This window comes from Phalacrocorax carbo, chromosome 12 (genome assembly GCF_963921805.1).
Source record: "Phalacrocorax carbo chromosome 12, bPhaCar2.1, whole genome shotgun sequence".
In the NCBI taxonomy this organism is placed as follows: Eukaryota; Metazoa; Chordata; class Aves; order Suliformes; family Phalacrocoracidae; genus Phalacrocorax; species Phalacrocorax carbo.
In genome coordinates, this window is record NC_087524.1 from 4,550,426 (window position 1) to 4,568,780 (window position 18,355).

Below are 18,355 nucleotides of genomic sequence, written 5' to 3' on the forward strand. Positions count from 1 at the left end.
TCTTAACAAAAAATAAAGATGGGGAGGGAGTTGCAGGCAAACAAATTCACCTGAGGTACATATGACCAGCAGTAGCATTATCTGTGTTCAACAGAACTTGAACCGACAACATTAGGACAAATCTTCCTTATACAGGGTTTCTTACTTAAGTAATGTTTAAGTGAAAATGTGTAAGCCGTTTGCAGTGTTCTGCTTCTATTGTATTATTATTAAATGTGTTTCATTGGTGGTTTTTTTTCTTTAATTATTTCAGGTTACCTGTGGCCCATACCTGCTTCAACCAGCTTTGTCTCCCTCCTTACAAGAACAAGAAGGAACTGAAGCAAAAGTTGATAATTGGAATTTCAAACGCAGAGGGTTTTGGTCTAGAATAAAATTAAATACTTCAAGAGCAGCATTTTTATGTAGCATTCACTCTCTTCTGATTGTGCCTTTAAGCTTTTTGTTGTTATGTCTCTTGATACTGTGCCAGTCTTACCCAACTGAGATTTTTTTTTTAATTAAATATGAAGTGTATGTTTCTTCCTGAATGGCAATACATTTACTGCTTGCTTTGTCACAGAAAGTAGCTTTCTTCGTACAAAAAGCTAGTCTGTTTGATAAACAAAACCCAACTAAGATGATTTCTAAGTTATAGATTGTTTCTGGTTTTTCTTAATAGCACTTTATCATTAATCATAATTCCTTTATATTGCAGGTATCCCACTGGGAGATAGTATACAGAACATTTCTTTATTAGCTAATCCCAGTGGTAGAATGTTTTCAATTAACATGAATAATAGGGAAAAAAAATAACATACAGCATGTAGCCATATTTTCACAAATGCAAATAGGAATTTTAGTCTTTATAAAATGTATGCAGTTTTAATATTCTGGTTTTCCTTCTCAATGAAACAGGCTGTCTAAGAAGCATGTAAATAACTGCCTGTGGACAAATAGGGTTTTGATAGTGCCATTTACTGCTAAAAATTTATTTTTTATGAATAAGAGGTTTTAGATGTTCTATATTCGGCTTTTGCACTTGACTGTACAAGAGTGTTAAAAGGTACTTTTTTCAGCTTGAGGGGATTAAAGTTCCAACTCCAGATATTAAGCAACTTGTATGTTCATTCTCTGACAGCAAACTAACCAGATCTACTGTAGCGTTATAGTAATCAAAACTAGATATTTAAAATAAATTCCACATATGATGAAATATTTCGGGAAAAGACTTAAATCCATGCCACATGGAAAACTGATGGAGTGTATCATGCTATCATTTTTTCCAGCAACTTTATTGAAAGTCTTAAGTAAGCTCTGACAAAAGTGAATACAGCAACATTTCAGGAGAATGTTGAAGCTTTCATTAACTTGAAGGCCAGCATTTAAAGACAATGTTATGTGGTTTTCACTGCACAAACTACGTTAAAAGAATTCTTGGTGTGCGTGCTCTGAGTTAGTACATTAGGCGCCGGGAAAGGAGCTGGTTCTAAAGAAAGGAGCTGGTTCTAAAATGCAGATGTAATTATAAGTCTGGGGTTTATCCATTAAATGGAAAGAATTTATCAGCATGCAGTATAGTATTTTTTTTAATATGAATAGCTACTGTGTGTTCTCTATAGATTTTTCTTTCAGCTGAATGAGGCCCACATCGTTCAAGACACTTTTGGCATCTAATTTGTCAGCTTTCCCCATTGACTTCTGCTGGGGCATGGATGCTTAAATATCTTGTAGTGTCTGTACTCAATTACTTATTTGCAATAAGAGTAAAATGTTATATTATTCTTGTTTTCCCTCTCTGTATTATTTACATACAATCAACAGTTACACATGGTGAACAAATGAATCTGCCTAAGCTGTAGTTTCAAAGCTGTTACGGATTTTCTTCAATAGCTAAGTGTAAATTTTATTTTATTCTATTTCCTAGAGAAGGTATGGTGATTTTACTGTTTTATTAAAGCACAGATAAATACTAGGATACTTCAAAATATTTGGCACTGTATTCATTTTGCTCTCTTTGAAACCAGTAATAAAATTTCCATTGACTTCAGCCTGGAACGAAGCTAAGTTAGCATGGAGAGTGTTAAAAGCAGCCCTTCAAACTTGTGCATTTTACATTGTTTCTCCCAAATGGAGTTTTTAAAATAAATTTTAATTTACAGATTTCAGATGGTAAGAAATAAATGAAACTTTCACCATTGCACTGAATGAACTAGGTAACTTCAAGCAATGTTAAATTTCTAACAGCTGAAAGTGGACGTAGGTAAGAAATCTGGAAACGAACACCTCCCCTCTCTCCCCTCTCTGTAGAATTGGATACATGGAAGGTTGGCTCATGAATAAATAGCTATACAGTTTATCTGAAAACATGGCAAATTAGCCAAAATATTTTTTTATGGCTTAAGCCCACTTTTAATAACTATTTATCTATTGTTGTTAAAATAAAAGTTTTATCTTCTTATTTTCACTGAATTGCACTTTGCCTTGGGTTTAGTTTTATTTATTAAAGCTTTTTTGATTTACTGTATAATATTACCTCAGAACTCTAAAAAGGCTATTGTATTTGCATCAGTTTTTAAATAAGATTGTCATTCAATGACATTTTATATATTTCCTGATGTTGATAAATTAAACAGTAAATTTTGTATTTGTTAAATGAACGCATTGCACTGTATTTATGAAATAAGCCTCTGATCATTTTAACACCTCCCTCAATGATGTTTTGTTGTTCTTTTGTCTTGCCCTGTAATCCAGCAGATCTTTTTATCTCCATCATTGTTTTGTACCGTACAAAGGAAATCTGGTTTGTATAACCTTGTTCATTACTAAGTATCTATTTTTATGTATTAAAATTGTGCAGTCATTAAATCCAATATTTAAATTACTGGCCTCACTTGTTTAGTTTCAGATTTCCAGAATTGATCATAATGGGTTTAAGAATATGATCAACCTATCTGCTTTTGTCTTATTTTTCTTTTGAAAAGTTTTCTTCACAGTAGCAGATTTGCCTTAAAACATTGCATGGCTCACTGAAAAAGAATCGAAGTTTCAACTACCAACTGTACACCCAGAAGTATATTCCATATTTATAGTCAAAATTACAGGTGTTCCAGTGCATACCATGCTGTAACAATGCTGTAAAATAGCATGGATCCTCAATTTTCCTTTTTATTTCCTTGGTTGCAAGACTACTTTGAGGTACAAGGGGAAACAAAGCCAAGCTGTTGTATGTTTTGTCTTTTTCTGACTAATTTTAACATTATAATCGGGAGGGGCAGGTAACAGAGCATCACGCTTTCTCACGGGCACAGGTCCTGATGGCAGGACTAATATCTGACCAGATTCAAACTTGCTTCTTCTCGCCTTTGTACCGCTCAAGTTACCTACAGATGGCAGCAAAGATGAGGATTGAAAGCATTTAATTAGATGTCAGACTTTCCTCTTAACCAACAGTAGGTATTTTAAGTACAAATAATGAACAAAACATTTGTCTTACAAATGTGAATCACAAATAATTTCAGATTCGCAAAATCAGCAAATATAAATTGGCTTCTAGCAAACGGATACCAAGGAGGGAGAAGCAATTGCCTCGCTCTAGCGCTGGGTTTTGAAAATGTCTCCCCTTTCCAGGAAGAGTTCCCTAATGCAGTGAGAGACTGCCAAAGCCTCAAAGAGAGGTGATTGTTACTGATCTCTGAACAGTCAATAGCCTCGACTGATATTTAGAGAGAGGTTAGAAACCCTAGCTTGCCTTGCCCTGTTCCAGCTAGGCATCAGGTGGCTGGTGCTGGGGCTTAAAACTGAAATGCAGTAGTTCCTTTTGATTTTTTTGGCCAAAAGCAGTGAGGTTCCTTCTCTGCAGTTGTAGTTGTTGGTGGTCCTGGTTGACTTGCTCCACGAGCAAATGCTGTATCTGTTGTTATTTTTCATAGCTGGGGTATTTAGTATTGTTTCAGAATTCTTCCCTGAAAAGACTGGAATATCTTAAAGGACCCTCAAAGCCTCTGTTTTCATGTCCTGACTGGCAGACTGTAGAAGCATGTGGTTTTCCTTCTAGAGCACCTAGTTCTCCTCCAAGAATATTTCTTTATTTCCTTGGGTCAAGTAATTTTCCACTCTATTTGTGGTTTTTTTTCCTTCAGGATCTGTGCTGTTGTATGCGTTGTTGAAGTTCCTTGCACTTTTAAAGATTCGTAGTGCCTAGGAATATAGTAACAGGACGGCATGGGCTGCCACAGCTGTTTCACTTGTTTGAGAAATGTTCCAGTTCATCAGTGGGCCCCCAGAGGTCTGCACCTTTCAAATTGTTGATTTCATTCTTATTAAAGACTTGAAACCCCAACGGCTTTATGTAAAGTATAACGGGAACAGGTTATGGCAAGGGTTGTGGTAGTTTGATATAGTTAGTGCATTCGTAACTGTAGAATGGATGTTTGATTCAAAAATAACTTGTTCTACAAATTACACTTAGGAAAGAACTCTGAGGTCAAGGAAGATGGAGAGATTCTGTCTCTGAGGATCTGGTGGAGTAGTTGCTCATTAAACTTGGGAAGGGTGGGAGAAGTTCATGCAAGTTGGGCAGCGCCCAGCGGAAGTTCAGTGCTGGACTCTCCTGCAGTACTGATGTTAAATAATGCCTGTGCGCGTAAGAATAGGATACACACGTTAATGGTTTTCTTGTGTGTTTCAGGAGGTTTCTGTTCTACCACAGCAAGGCTTCATTTACCATTTCTCTTTTTGGCATCAATTTTTGTGGTTTGATATTTGTAGTGAGTTGAGGAATAGGCCTTTGCTTTCTGACGCAATCTTTTCTTCCCACCAGAGTTGTCCTAGATTATGTAGATGCGTGATGGACAGGTTTAATTTTGGGCTTCTTGTTCATACAGTGATTTATAGCATGTTTTCACAATAACCAGGAGAAATGCATCTGTTCTCACAGAGTCCGTAGTATCGTTCCACTAGCACCTCTGGCCGCTGCCGCACTAGGGATAGTAACAATCCAGCCTCCGCCGGGCTCTGTAGGCATTATCAGACAGAACTATCTGTAACTATGTGTGAGTTATTCAAACCATCTTGTCAAAGAGTGAGTTTACTCAGTGTACATTCCATCTCTTTGCTCTAGCGGAGAGCTAGAACATTCATTTATTTTGCTCTTCATTTTGTGTCAGTAGCGATACTGTGGAGGGGAGGAACTGTGTTTTGTCTCCTGAAAAATCGGTTTAGCTGGAATATATAAAGTAGCCAAAGCACAGTCATTTTGAAAACAGTGTGGTTTCAACTCAGACATGTGGCTCTTCATTTTGGTTGTCTTCTGGTGATTTTATGTAACCTCACACACCTTATTTTCAAGGCCTGTGGTGGCAGCATGTGTACTGCTTGGGGTTTTTAATAGTCGGCCGTGATTAGTAGGAAGGACTGGGTAGATGAGCCAGTACCATATGCCATAGTGAGCTGAGAAGGCACGTAATTTTGTCACCTCACTCATCTACGTTACAGAGGGATCTTTCCCCTGATCTTTCTGGATTTCAAAATGGAGGAGTACCCTGCTCAGGTTTTAAGATTCCCTGAGGGGACATCACAGAACCACAGGATGGTGGGGGTTGGAAGGGACCTCTGGAGATGATCTTGTCCAACCCCCTGCTTGAGCAGGTACACAGTGATACTAAATGCGTCATACTAATTCTGAAAGATTTCACTTCATTAATAGACAAATTAATCACAGCAGATAAATGTGACCTATGTTTACATAGAGGTGAGCACAGGAAAAAATTTGGCTAGTGGTGAAAGAGAAAAATCTCCTTTCTTATACAGAAGTTCTATAGAATTGCTTCTGAGTTGCAGAAATCTATTTTTATTCCCTTAAATGATGAGGTTTAATTTTTCTAGTGATTAATGTCTGAAATTATTTTTCTTTAATTCAATCACCATGTTAGAGAAAGCTAAAATTGAGTAAACTGTAGTATTTCCCCATGTGCACCGCTGTGTAGTGCTTACTGCATTGGCTAATCGTAGTGAAATCAATAAAATGTTCTGCATCCATTTTCTTTCAGAATTCTAACTTTTACTGCAATTTTTACTGTGAAAGATAAGCTTTCCTAAGCATTGAAAGTACTTGGTATTCATTCAGACTGAAGCATTTAGAGTAATAACATACGCTTGTTCCTGTTGCATGTAAAAAACCTCATTGCACTTTGGTTTGGGTGGTTTTGGTTTAGGATTCTGAATTTTTCAATAACATATTTGTGTGTATTGATTGAAATGCATTAAGCTATTATCTCAAATGGCACATTCTGGAAGGTGAAAACTCGCTTTCCAGTAGCGTGTGCTGCTGGAGGTTACTGTAAATCTGCGAAAAGGATTCCATTTCTTACTTCTCTCTGTTAGTTGCCAGGCAGGGGCTGAAATCTCCTGGGGTGTTACAGCAAAGCTGTGTTTGAATTACCGGGTTTGCTTTCTTCCTATTGATTGTCGCCTATCCCATGCTTGCCCAGTTTCTACTGGTAATTTTTTAAAATGTATTTGTTACACTGAAATATTCAATACCCATGAATTCTTCCTTTCAAAAAGTGAACTCAGTTTCTTCAACAGTCTATGACGTAGGCCAGGAACTCACAGGTACAGAACTAAAATCTCAGTGAAATTAGTTTAGAAGACCCAGTTTTATTTTCCTATCCTTGATTTTAAGAGTTAAACATCATCCTGTAATCAAAGCTGTTCAGGAAGCTTCAACTGAGCTATGCCGAGAGCTGTGTCCCGTGTTCCTCATTCCCTGTGTTTTTGTGTAAACTACTGCAGGCGTGTAACCAAAATGCGAGAGACGCGATAGGAGTAAGTTTTTAGTGTTAGAATTTTTTGAGCTCTTTGCTTGATTTCCCATCCCCTTGTGCGAGCTGTGCTTGCGCATGGTTTTTGTTCGTAACTGTTTGCAGTGGGTACTCTGCAACTGGGAATCCGAAGGTGTAATTGCTTGTGTCATTTTCTGTATCCTTAGTGTTCAAAAGAAAAAAAACGAACTTCCTGGGTTTCCCTTCCCTGTCCCTGGGGCACCATGTGATGATACATCGAGGCTTTTATATTTTATGGTACAAAGGTATTCTCAGTTTATCTTTTGCCCTTGAATTTCTCCTCAATTTATTTGTCGCTCACTTTATTAGTAGAGCTTATTGATTGTATAGGACATAGGCACGGATGCTATGCTTAGTCATGCATTCAGTTAGCATTTTCATACTTGTAGGTGTACCGTGAGGAAAGAAATTACTACTTTCACGCAGCACAACCAATCCCTGACTAATTTCTCCTGTCATTACTTATAGCAGCAATCTGCACTCTTTGCATAGTGATGTTGCCTTTCGCTATGTTCAAGATCTACTGACATTCGTAATAAAACAGATACGTGATTGTAGAATGATAAAGAAAGGGAAGCTTTCGCTTTGAACTTCCCTGGATTAGGAAATCATCCCTTAGGCTATTTGTGACAATTTTTTTTCTCCCTTTTTTTATTTCACTAGACCTCAGGTTTTATTTTCTATTTTCTCAAGATGTAGGGTAACTTAGGGGAACGTAAGAGACATTTTAGAACTGAGTTGTCACTTACATAAATGAATTATTTGGCTAGCTCTCTTGTCAGTCTTTATCCTGGCTACATGCAATGTCAATCCTCTATTTGCAGCACATTTTCATAAATCAGTGATTCTGATATTAATGAAGAACACGCAGATAAAGCTGCTGAGAAAGGGTAATGAGTTCTGTATCTCGGGTGGAACTTGTAAATGTGTCTTTGCCTCTTCAAAAGCAAACAAACAAAAAAAGGGCTGGTTAAAAACAACGGATCGAGGGGGAAGCGTAAAGAGTCACTGTGCTTCATCTCTTATTTCTGAGGAGCTCCACAGAGGCTCCATATTGAAGACAACCTGTCTGGGAGGAAAATCCCCGAGGGATAACACACTAGGCGTTTCGGATCAGTGACTGTAATTTGGTCCCCTCTTCCTTTTGTGATTAGCCACTTATGTGAATTATCTTGGGGATGTTTGCTTTTTTTCCTGTTGATCTTGTCAAAGCCCGTGCTTACCTAATTTCTACTAGCGATGGGTTTCACGTGCTTTCAGATCGACAGAATTCAGATTTAACTTGCTCGAACAGCAATCGAGCTCCACTTGTGAGAAAGAAGCCAAGACCTGTCTTGGACCACGTGAGATCCCGCCCTATTTGACAATATTTAGAAAGCTAAAGAGTTAACGATATCTATCTGAGCCTGTCTAGATGGACCTATTTTTAACCAAGGCTGATGGCAGCGCCGCTGGGAGACTGGTGTTTGCTCAGCTAGAGCCACAGCCTGCTGCCGCAGCGGAGCCACGGCGGGGGCTGGCAGCGCGCTCCGCGTAGCGAGCCGGCTGCCCGTTCAGCGAGGCCGCAGCCCCTCGCTTGCAAAGTGCCGCGCGGTGTTTCCCTTCGGAGCCGTCGCCGCTTGTTAGTGTCAGCCAGTCGGTGAGGGCTAGATCCCAGCTCAAGTTCGCTGAATATCTTGCCTCTGTATTCCGTAGCTGATTTCCCAACCTTGTTCAAACAGGTTTTGCTAGAAATTGATAAGTGGAGTTGAGCAAAGAATTTTGAAATGTAGGTTTATTACCAAACTGATAGGATTAGTAGGTCAAATACCAGTCATTTCTTTTGAATACAATAATTCTGGGGGGGGAAAAAGAAATCCATCTTTTTTAGATATCACTTATTCATGTTTTTTAGTACGTGGGCATGCATACAGCTGCCCTGAGAGTGCCATCAACGCAAAATCCTGATGCGTTAGATTTCTGCAATTAGCATTCATCTTTAATTGGGTGCATGTGGGTATCCCTGTGATGACCACACAATTTGTACCCCAGTATCTTTTCAGCTCACGGGTCAAAGGAGAAAACCAAGCAGCAGGAGATTCTTGTGTTCTGGGTGGATCGGATACTGCTACCAAGTTGTCAGCCCCGTGGTTGGTGACTACTTTTTAAGCTGTTTTACATCAAGGCAGTTTTGGAAATGCGCAGCGTTGATATCACAGCTTCATTTGTCTTAATTGTAGCAGATTAAAAGACAAAACATCTGCATCAAACACTATCTTAGAGCCTTTTGTTAGTAATAGCATTTTTCACGTAGCTTGTCATACCTAAAAGCAGTGATATAAAATGAATGTGGAAATGTATTGCTTCGATCAGAGTTTCCTCACAATTACTGAATATTACTAGTCCGAAGCAGCTAAATAAAGGTGTCTCAACATATAATACATGCTGGGCATTCTAGTCCATTATATCTTGTAAAACTGGGTAACAGCCTTTCCAGTCTCCCTCAACTACTTTTTTAGCACAGGCGGATTGTGAAGAGAGAACCACACGTTGGCAGCTTGCGTACGATGAGAAAAGGTTTATTTATTTTTGTGTATTGAAGGGTGGGGTTTCTTAGATATTTTTTGGTGTTGTTGTTTTGGTGGTTTTATTGGTGGGGTTCCCAGACTGCCCACAAGCAGAGCACGGGATGGCTTTGGTGAAGGGAATTAAAAAAAAAAACAAGAGGTAACTGTAGGGCAACGTTCTGGTTTGTAGTTGCTCCCTCCCTTCAGTGTTTCGTCTAGCCAGTAGCGTAAGTGCTCATTTCACTAATGACTTAGTTTTATAGCAAACGCATCTGATTTTTGCAGCAAGATAAACTAATACACATCAGAAATATTTTGTAAATAGACTATGCATAAAATGTAGCTACAGGGTTTTGCATACTTAGAGCCATGCAAACCTATAGCAATCCTCCCTCGTGCTTTCAGAACCTACCTGAGTTGTTGTTTAACCCAAAACCACTGATAAAATTTAAGGATTGATTTCAGCTCATGAGCTTTGCAGGGAGAAATATTCGATTTACAAAGCGAGGGAGGTGTCGTGCCTTTCCATGCTTTCTATTCAACACTCAGGTGCTCCGAGCACTTACCGGTGACGGGGGGGAAACTGGAATTCAGGTATTCTGAGGGCAGGATTTGAACTCGCGTAGCCCGTAGCCCGCGAGCTCCTAAATCTGCGGTTTGCATCAGGCAGAGGGAGCCCGGCCCTCTCGCGCTCGAGGCGAGCACAGCGGGTCGGTCAGAGCGCGCCGTGTTCTCCCACCATCGTGGGTGCTGTGTGAGCTCTGGCTTTTAACTTCTGTGCTTGCTCTTGTTAAAGGTCTCCAAGCGGAATGAAAGTTGTGTTTCTGATTCCGTGTGAACCAGGGCCTTCTGCTTCCTCCCCTCAGGAAAAGAAAACAGCCCTCACCACGCTTTTATCTTGATTTCATCTCACTCTTTGTTTTCTGAAAATGGTTTGGTTTGGTGGCCGAGCCAAAATATTCATCATGCCCAGGAGTTGTGCCTGAAACCCTCCGTCCTGCTCGCGAGCCAGGCGTGACCTAAGAGGAGTTCAGAAGGGGCTGAGAATGGGAAAGCATTCTGCAAAATGTGCTAAGTCTAGTAACTAAAGTACCATCATTCTTCACGTCTCGGTATGAAATTTTCCTGAGCAATGTTGAAAAAATAACAAGCCCGAGAGACCTTACAGGCTGAAAATGCAGAGAATAATGGGAAAGCCATCATGGTAAATTGTTCAGTTATTACATAGCACTAACTTTTTTATTATCGAACTCAAAAATGACATGTTTTATTGTAAAATAAACACTGTATTCTTTGGGCTTTTTTTTAGCTGTTTATATAACATCAGAAACCTTCGAACAAGGCCTTGCCTGGCCCCTGAACCATCGAAGGGGTTGTTTCCTCTGGGGAAGCTGCCTTCTTTCTGGGAGGACTGGTGTAGGGTCAGGCTGTGAGCTGGACAGCCACTAAGTGGAGCAGGCAGGGAACCTCTGGGTCCTGGACTCAGTTGCCCTTCACATCAGCTGTGGGGTTTATCTGCAAACACTTTCTTGTGTGAGAGCAAGAGACCTTATCGCCAATTCTTACTGCTACTTTTCAATATTCCAGTCCAGCATTTCTTCTGCAAAACTGTGTCCTGGATTGCAGATCACTGAAGAAAGAAGTTTAATTTTTAAGTTTGGCGTATGTTTTTTACAGATTTTGTTAGTAGAAGAACCTTTGCGCTGCAAGTGCTGGAGGGGAGCATGCCTATGGCATTTTGAAATCATTTGCATCACAGGAGAACAGAGCATTTTTCGCAAAATCACATACAGGATTGAACCCAACCTGGGTTTCCTGACTCCTGGTTCTCTGGCCTACTTGTTAGCTGTTTTTTCTCGTAGATAAATGTACACAATTTTTAAGAACATTGTGTTGAAAAACATGCATTTGGAGTCTCTGTGAAACTTTGAATTTTTTAACATGCTTTCTAAGCTGAAAATAATCCATTTTTATTATAAAGCTTCAAGCAGTTTTGCAGAAGTAGGTGTTGAGAACACTGTGTCATTTGCATTATGAAGCATATCGTGTTAAATTCCTTATTGGAGCCCGTGAAAGCGCTCGCTGATTTCACCAGGCTTTGGATGAATCCTATATTTGCCAACTTGTAAAAATGCTGTCGATATAGAACTAAAGTTTTGACTGTAGAAATTTCAGTTTGACAACCTGATTGGCAAAGACTTTAATACAACTATTTATATGCTCACTAGTTTACAAAATATGTTCCCTAGACTTAACAACTTGATCATTCATTCTTTCCTTATTTATGAAAATCATAACTTCATGTATAGAACTGCAATCTGCACAATGAAAAGGCATTTTTTAAGCTTTGATTTCAAATATTTTCCTCCTTTATCAAGCTTGGATGTTTTGTGAGTGTTTATACCCAAAGCATAGAGCACGCCAGAACCACATACAGCCGTTATCCCCTTGGAATATTCCTAAATTCCTTCTTATTAAGTTACTTCTTAGGATACCCTTGAAAGAGATATACCCTCAGTTTTAATTGATGAGGTGTTTGTTTTCGTGTTTCAGAAGGTAAACAGTGTTCCTGTAGGTTCCCCCCCACCCCACCTTGAAGTACTCACTACACTGAATGTTATGCATCTTTTTCAAGGGACCTCTCTTTCTTTAATGAACTGATTTTTGTCAAGACAAGTAAGAGAGATTGAAATGCTCTTGCAGCTCTGGAGTCTGAGGGGAGGGATCATAATCAGCTTGAGGAACAATGTGGTTCTGAATATACTAAGGAGAAAGATCATCAAATCAGAAAACAGAAAATCAGCCTGAGCAATTGTGTGCCCGTTTCCCATGGGTGTCTATTTATGCAGCATATATTTAAACGTTAGCTGCTCCAGTTCTATGCTTGGGGTCAATTGTGCCTCATCTCTTCACGATATCATTCCCCTAGCTCCAGAAAAAATTCTGCCGGAGGTGAGTTTGAGCATTTCCTAACACGAGCTCTGCATTGCTGTCTTCTGCACGGCTGCCCTGAGGACGTGGCTGCTGCAGAGTGTACGGACCCAGTCACTAATCTGCCGGCAATAACGTCCATATGAGCATTGCCTTCCAAAACTGTTGACTACCTTTGAATGCTTAAGGTTTTGAATGATCAGGCCAAATTAATAAAGTAAATCAACATCCAGAATGTGTAACCTTTGCAGTTTCTGCAGGTTTGTATGGGTATCTCAACATGGGTTTGTATAACTCATCACCTTTAACTTCAGTAAAATCGTATTTTGTAAATACTGCTAATACTCAAAAAGACTTCTCCAGTCTAATTTGTTTGTATTTATTCTGAAATAGTTACTTTTTTTTGTCCGCTAATCGGTCTGTTGCTCTTTTTCCCTCTTTCTTAACAGGACATTAGGGGTTTGCCTGTTGTTCTCTAAACTTGTTGAAGAACTTCGATTCTGACCAAGGCAAGAAATGCTGTTGATAGGTTGACATGGAATTCATGTGGGGACCCCGCTCAGGTCACGTACGTCGTCAGCACCAAAAGCTGTCATTCTCAGCATCAGCAGAGAGACAGCTATTTGAACAGGCAGAGCCATCCTCCATCCTAAAAGTGTGAGTTCACGCTGGGCAAGAATCTGCTCCGAGCTTTTATCTCCCCATTAATCCTCATTCTAACGTGAAGGCGCGTTTGCTCAGAAGTGTGTTGACAGTTAAGGGGGGGTGGGGGAATCTGTGCTTAAAAACTCCTGAAAGGATTTAATCTACAGAAATGTACCCAGTCTTGCATTACAAATTTTTAAATCCCGTTAAATGTTTTATTTTCCATTATCTAAGACCAGTTCACCACCCAATTACCTCACCCCTGGAGTATAATTAATGCATTCTTGAAACGCAGCAGAGATCCCACTTAACGCTGGGATTCATGGATTATGCACATCAGACTGCTTATAGTAAGAGTACCCCGGTATCTCTGGCACCCCCTGTATAAAGACAGGTTCATGGGCTCTGCCTCCCCTGTCCCCTGCTCTGGTCCATCAGCAGGAGTTTTCTCCTGGCAGGGGGCTGCGCCTTCGTCCCCGTCCCACGGGCCGCTCCTCCCAGTCTTGTGGCAACAATCTGCAGGGAAAGGACTGAGCTGCCCCACCGCCGCCGCTCCAGCACGGAGCCAAAGCCTGTTTGTGGGCTGGGCTGGATCTGCGGCGGAAGGAGCCACCTCTTCTGCCAAGGCTGTCAGCCTGCCCTCTCTGTAACAAGGCTCTGAGTAGTGTGTCAGTGTGACTTGGCAATCGCCGGGCGTGCTTCAGGCAAACGAAAATGCTATTTCAGGCTTTTCTTGAAGCGCCTTTCCAATATTCTCACTGTCACAGCTTATTGCAGATGCTTCTTTTAAAGGCTAGCACAACAGCTTAAAAAGAGTCGGGGAATGAAGTGAAAAAAACCATATTTTATGTTTTTCTTAATCTAAAATTTCTTTCTCTGAGAATTTAGATTCGCATTAGGCCTTTGCTCGGATAGAAACTACTCCTGAGCCTCCCATAAGCGAAGTGCGTTTGGCTGAGCCCGCTCACCAGGGTTCACACGCTTTTTCTTCCTGCAGCAGCAGGACTTCCCGAGCAAGCACAGACAGATGAGGAGGGGAATGGCAGACAAGGCAAAGCACCCTTTTCTTTCCCTGTGCGTTCCCAAGTCTGGTAATTACCAGCTCTGTAAGACCACGAGTGATCACAGGATTCAGAAGAATACAGAAGCCAACTCCTCTATCAGGTGCCAGGAGGGGAAAAAAAACCCACGCCACACCAAATGAAATGGCTAATTTGCCACGTCAGCCACAGCTCATCGCAGGGGCCTGCTCATCCATCTGTTGCCAATTTATCGCTGAAGAGCAAAGCGTCAGCATCTTGAGCAGCCGAGGGCAAGAGGCAGCATTTCATGCAAATCGTAAGGTCTTTGATACAGTGATAACTACACAAGGATTTCATTAGCAAGGCCTGTCCTGTTTCCCTAAGGCTGGTCATCATAGCAGACTTGCTAATAAATCTGATCTGAAAGTTATGCATCCGAAGCTAAATTACCCTTCCCAACCTCCACAAGCTTTCTGCAAAACCCAGATGAGGCTCTAACCGCTGTTCTCCTTTTTCAAGCTTGCCTCAGGGTTAGTATCATAAAAATCACATAGGAAGGTAGAGAAAATACATCTTCCTGGCAGGGTACATGCTCTGGGTGAAAGTCAGTTAATGCAGAGATTAAATTCAAAACTGATGCATGCATGCTAAGTCTGGATAATGTGATTTGCAAAATGATACCGTGCTTTTAACTCAGGCTCTGGTACCTTTTGGGTGCCTGCCTGCACTGGGAGAGGAGTCTCTTGTGGACCGCTGAGATGCCAAAGCCCTTCTTTCCCCAACCACAGACTGTATGTGGCCATGTCAACAAAAGCTGGTAAAGCATCTATTTATTTGAAACCAAGCTAGTAGGCTATTAAATTCACTGGTATTTTGGGAATGACAATTGGTTACTAATGTCTCTAATACTTCCACTGCAGCTGGCATTTATATGAATAAAGATATAAATCTAGCTCTGAATTTAGCTCATTTCATGCTATGAGCAAAAAATGTGTTTGTGGGAACTTAGTATGACAATGTGCATTCACATTACGTGATGTATCAGTTATGCGAGTACCCTGGGGAGGAAAAATGTTTTAGGATGCGTTTAATGGGCAAACATCTAAAGATAAAGAGGTAATAATCTTTTCCATCTTGCAATACTTCAATGAAGTGCGTTTGTAAGGTAGCAGAAGAATATGTATCACAGAACTGTTCAAGTGTAATAATGGTGAACTTTGTTACAGGTGAAATCTCTCTCATTCAAGTATGAAATTGCTGATTTGCAGAAGGAAATAATGTCCCTGGCAATCTTTACGTAAGGTCCAAATGATAAATTAATGCTTTATAACTGGACTTTTTAGGCTTGCTGCAGAACTCCCTAGCAGGAATACAGGTCTGGATGAAAAGAACAAGTAATAATTCTTGATAAAATTCTGCAGACTACTTATAATTTCTGTGGGACTCTTTTTCTATAAAATTCTGGCTTCTTTTTTGTATTATGTGAGATTTTTCCATAAATTAATTACAATTTTTATATTTCTTTTAATTTTTTTACTGTTCTTTTTTTTTTTGTTCACAGACATACATACACCTTGGAGGGTAAGTGCGAGGGATTTCACAGGAAATGAAGGGGGTTTGTGATGAAGGCAGTGGCCTGAAGCTCCGGAGATCTGGACTCAGTGCCTGGCTCTGTACCAGGCCGTTTGTGTGAGCCAGGGCAGGCAGGCAGCAGCTGGCACCCAGGCGCGGCCCCGCGGGCGTGGGGAGCAGACAGGACGTGTTGGACATGGAGCGTGGCTCTGGGCCGGGCTCAGTAGCTCCACGCTACCCCCCCCGAGCTAGGTGGGAGACGCAGCAGCAGCAGGAGCCCACCCGACCCGTCAGACCACAGCTGGTGCTTACCCAGCTTTAGGCAGCCTCACCAGCATCCCACGGACCTGCCCCAGCTCCTGTTTAGCTGGTGGGCAGACCCACAGCTCCTCGTGCAGGTGTCACCCCCCAGCACTCGCAGGCCCCACGCAGCAGCTCCCACCCACCCTCGGTAGAGTGTGGGGGCCCTTTTACCTCTGCCCCTTCCCCAGGGATGCGTCCCAACCACGGCGATGTTCCAGTCACTCTCTCGTAGCCTTTCCCAACGCTCCAGCGACACCCTTATCCCAAAGCCCGTCCCATTGCAGCTCCCGGGTTACTCCTCCAGATAACGCCTGTGTAAATGGAGGCAGCCGCAGATCACTCTTTTATAGGGTGAACATGATTATTTTGCTTTTGGGTTTAGTGCAGCCGACTCATTCCCTGAGCTACACCGTTTGTGGGTGACGTTACTTCTGTAAACATCAGTACGCTTTGTTATCGCTCCGTTTTCAAAGCCGATAGCCGTTACCTGGGAATTATGGTATGTTGTCAACTGTCTCAAGTGAGGTTGCAACAAGATTGGAAATTACTGACCCTGCAGTAAATCAGATAATCTCCCCACGCTTCATTTTCCACATATGAAAAAGTGGGAGCAATGCAGGGTTTTAGTAAAAGCTCTGGATACTGAAGGACGCCAGACAGTGGGGAACAGCAAAAGGGGCCCTGTTGGCTGCTGAGCAGTCAGGTAACCTCACCAGAATTAACCTTCCTCAGAAACATTGCCTCTGGATGCAAATTATGATTTATTTTCAGAATATATATGTATCTGTAAAGGAACGACAATACACGCTGAGTAGAATGAAGATAATTCTAGGCTTAGAACAAACATAGCTGGGCTTTCAGCTGGGGTGAGAGTGTCTTGATGCCAGAATAAACATGCTCTAGTTTTCCTTTGGCCTTCCTTTGGAAAAACTAGCTGTGCACACATAGCTGCCAACTTCTGTTGGCTGAGCTGACATGCTTCTTACAAATGCAGATTTAACTCAGCCAGCGATTACAATAGACTTTCTTTGCCTTTATATGGTGGTTTCATATTTCTCTGCGTCTAGCTCAGCCTACTCCCAGTTATGTCCTCAGAGATTAAGAAACAAGCTTTGTCTTTCTGGGCATCCTTTGCAATTTCTTAAAATAGTGTGGCACTGATGCTTTAATGCTTAAGGGGTGCTAAACCCATTACTTCTAGTCGGTTGTTGGAACCCGATAGCATCAATAAAGAATGAGTATTAGAGCAGCCCCTTTTTCACCCCAAGAAATACGTTGTTATTGATTATTCTCCCCTAAGACTGATCCATTTTCAGCTTTTTAAAAAGTGTTCTGAAATAAGCAGCAGGCTTTGTTTACACATGGAATAATTCTTTGTCCAAATCTTCACCATATTTAAGGAGAAGGGTGTTCATATTCCCCGAAGGAAGTCTTCTCCAGGACATGGTCTATTAGCATTGCATTAGCAGAACAAGTCTGGAAGCTGGAAAACAAATTTCTGTGCTACTGACTTCTCTCTTTACTCAGGATGAATAGATGTGCAGAACTATTAAGCCATATGCAGTGACTCCCGATGACCTTTGATTTCCACTCTCTGCAATGACAAGTGCCACTAAACATTGCTTTTATTTTTTTTTCTTTTCCCCCAGGGTTAGGACTGTCAGAGGTTCAGTGTTTGCCCCCTCTTTGGCAGAGGCAATAGATGGAAGAGGAGGTAGAGTCAAGCAAAGGAGGCAACAAAAACAGGTGAGAAAAAATACTGGGAAATGGGAAATTGGGAAATTGAAGAAATTGAGGGGGCCAGAGCAGGGGCACAGGCTGCCCAGGGAGGCTGTGGGGTCCCTTCCCTGGAGACATTCACCCCCCGCCTGGATGCAGCCCTGTGCCCCTGCTCTGGGGGTGCCTGCTCCAGCAGGGGTGGGACGGGGTGAGCTCCAGAGGCCCCTTCCAACCCCCGCCAGTCTGTGATTCTGTTAATATAAAGTAAGCAGTACCAGTGTTTGATGCCAGAGGATTCTGCCTGCAGTAATAGATTGTTACTTTTTCCATCCTGGCAATATCGGTGTGGTCCCGGTCCAGCGCCCATGAAAAGACTCTTTTCAGTGCACTTGGAATGAATCCAAACCAGGGTAACATAAGGAAGACACATCATTACATACTACGTGTGTTTGTCTGGCCTTTGTTAGATTTTTCTTTTTTATCAGTTTTAAAGACTGCAGTGCTTTCAAAAATTTCTTTTTGTGGTATTTTCCTATTTCAGGTATATTTTACACACTACTATCTAAGCTGAAGTCCATTGAAAACCTGGATGCATTTTTGTAACTCACAATCACCTTTAAAATCCAAGACAAATTAGTCAGGAAGTAGGAGCAAAATAATATATTGTCCAAAGTAAAGATCTTCTGGGTTGGAAGCACTTCCTTCCATGGCAAGCACTACCTTGCCCTCTCCTATTTTAGAGGTCAGTGCAGGCAAGTACATAGTTTGTACAGTAAGAAAGTGTAGCCAATCT

The 18,355-nt window shown here is 41.3% G+C and overlaps 1 protein-coding gene and 2 long non-coding RNA genes across 17 annotated transcripts in view; 2 read left to right on the plus strand and 1 right to left on the minus strand.

Annotated features, from left to right (window-relative positions):
• HECTD2 (HECT domain E3 ubiquitin protein ligase 2) overlaps positions 1-1,767 on the plus strand; it is a 41,192-nt gene extending 39,425 nt beyond the window's left edge. Inside the window, exon 21 of the mRNA XM_064463789.1 lies at positions 254-1,767. Within this exon, the coding sequence (XP_064319859.1) occupies positions 254-374 (121 nt within the window). The 3' untranslated portion in view covers positions 375-1,767. The remainder of the gene's footprint in view (positions 1-253) is intronic.
• Positions 970-16,269, minus strand: LOC135315476 (uncharacterized). 2 transcript variants are annotated; one of them, XR_010374966.1, is made up of 2 exons: positions 16,015-16,269; positions 970-4,995 (listed from the first exon to the last, which is right to left on the minus strand). It is a non-coding gene; the product is annotated as an uncharacterized LOC135315476 (long non-coding RNA). The 2 variants fall into 2 exon arrangements; XR_010374965.1 differs by lacking the exon at positions 970-4,995 and adding an exon at positions 9,354-13,462.
• LOC135315475 (uncharacterized) overlaps positions 10,393-18,355 on the plus strand; it is a 63,574-nt gene continuing 55,611 nt past the window's right edge. For 7 of the 14 annotated variants that reach the window (XR_010374961.1, XR_010374962.1, XR_010374959.1 and 4 more), the window contains exons 1-3: positions 12,328-12,561; positions 12,751-16,194; positions 17,493-17,589. This is a non-coding gene — a long non-coding RNA (uncharacterized LOC135315475). The other 7 variants (XR_010374956.1, XR_010374952.1, XR_010374957.1 and 4 more) reach the window with 7 other exon arrangements.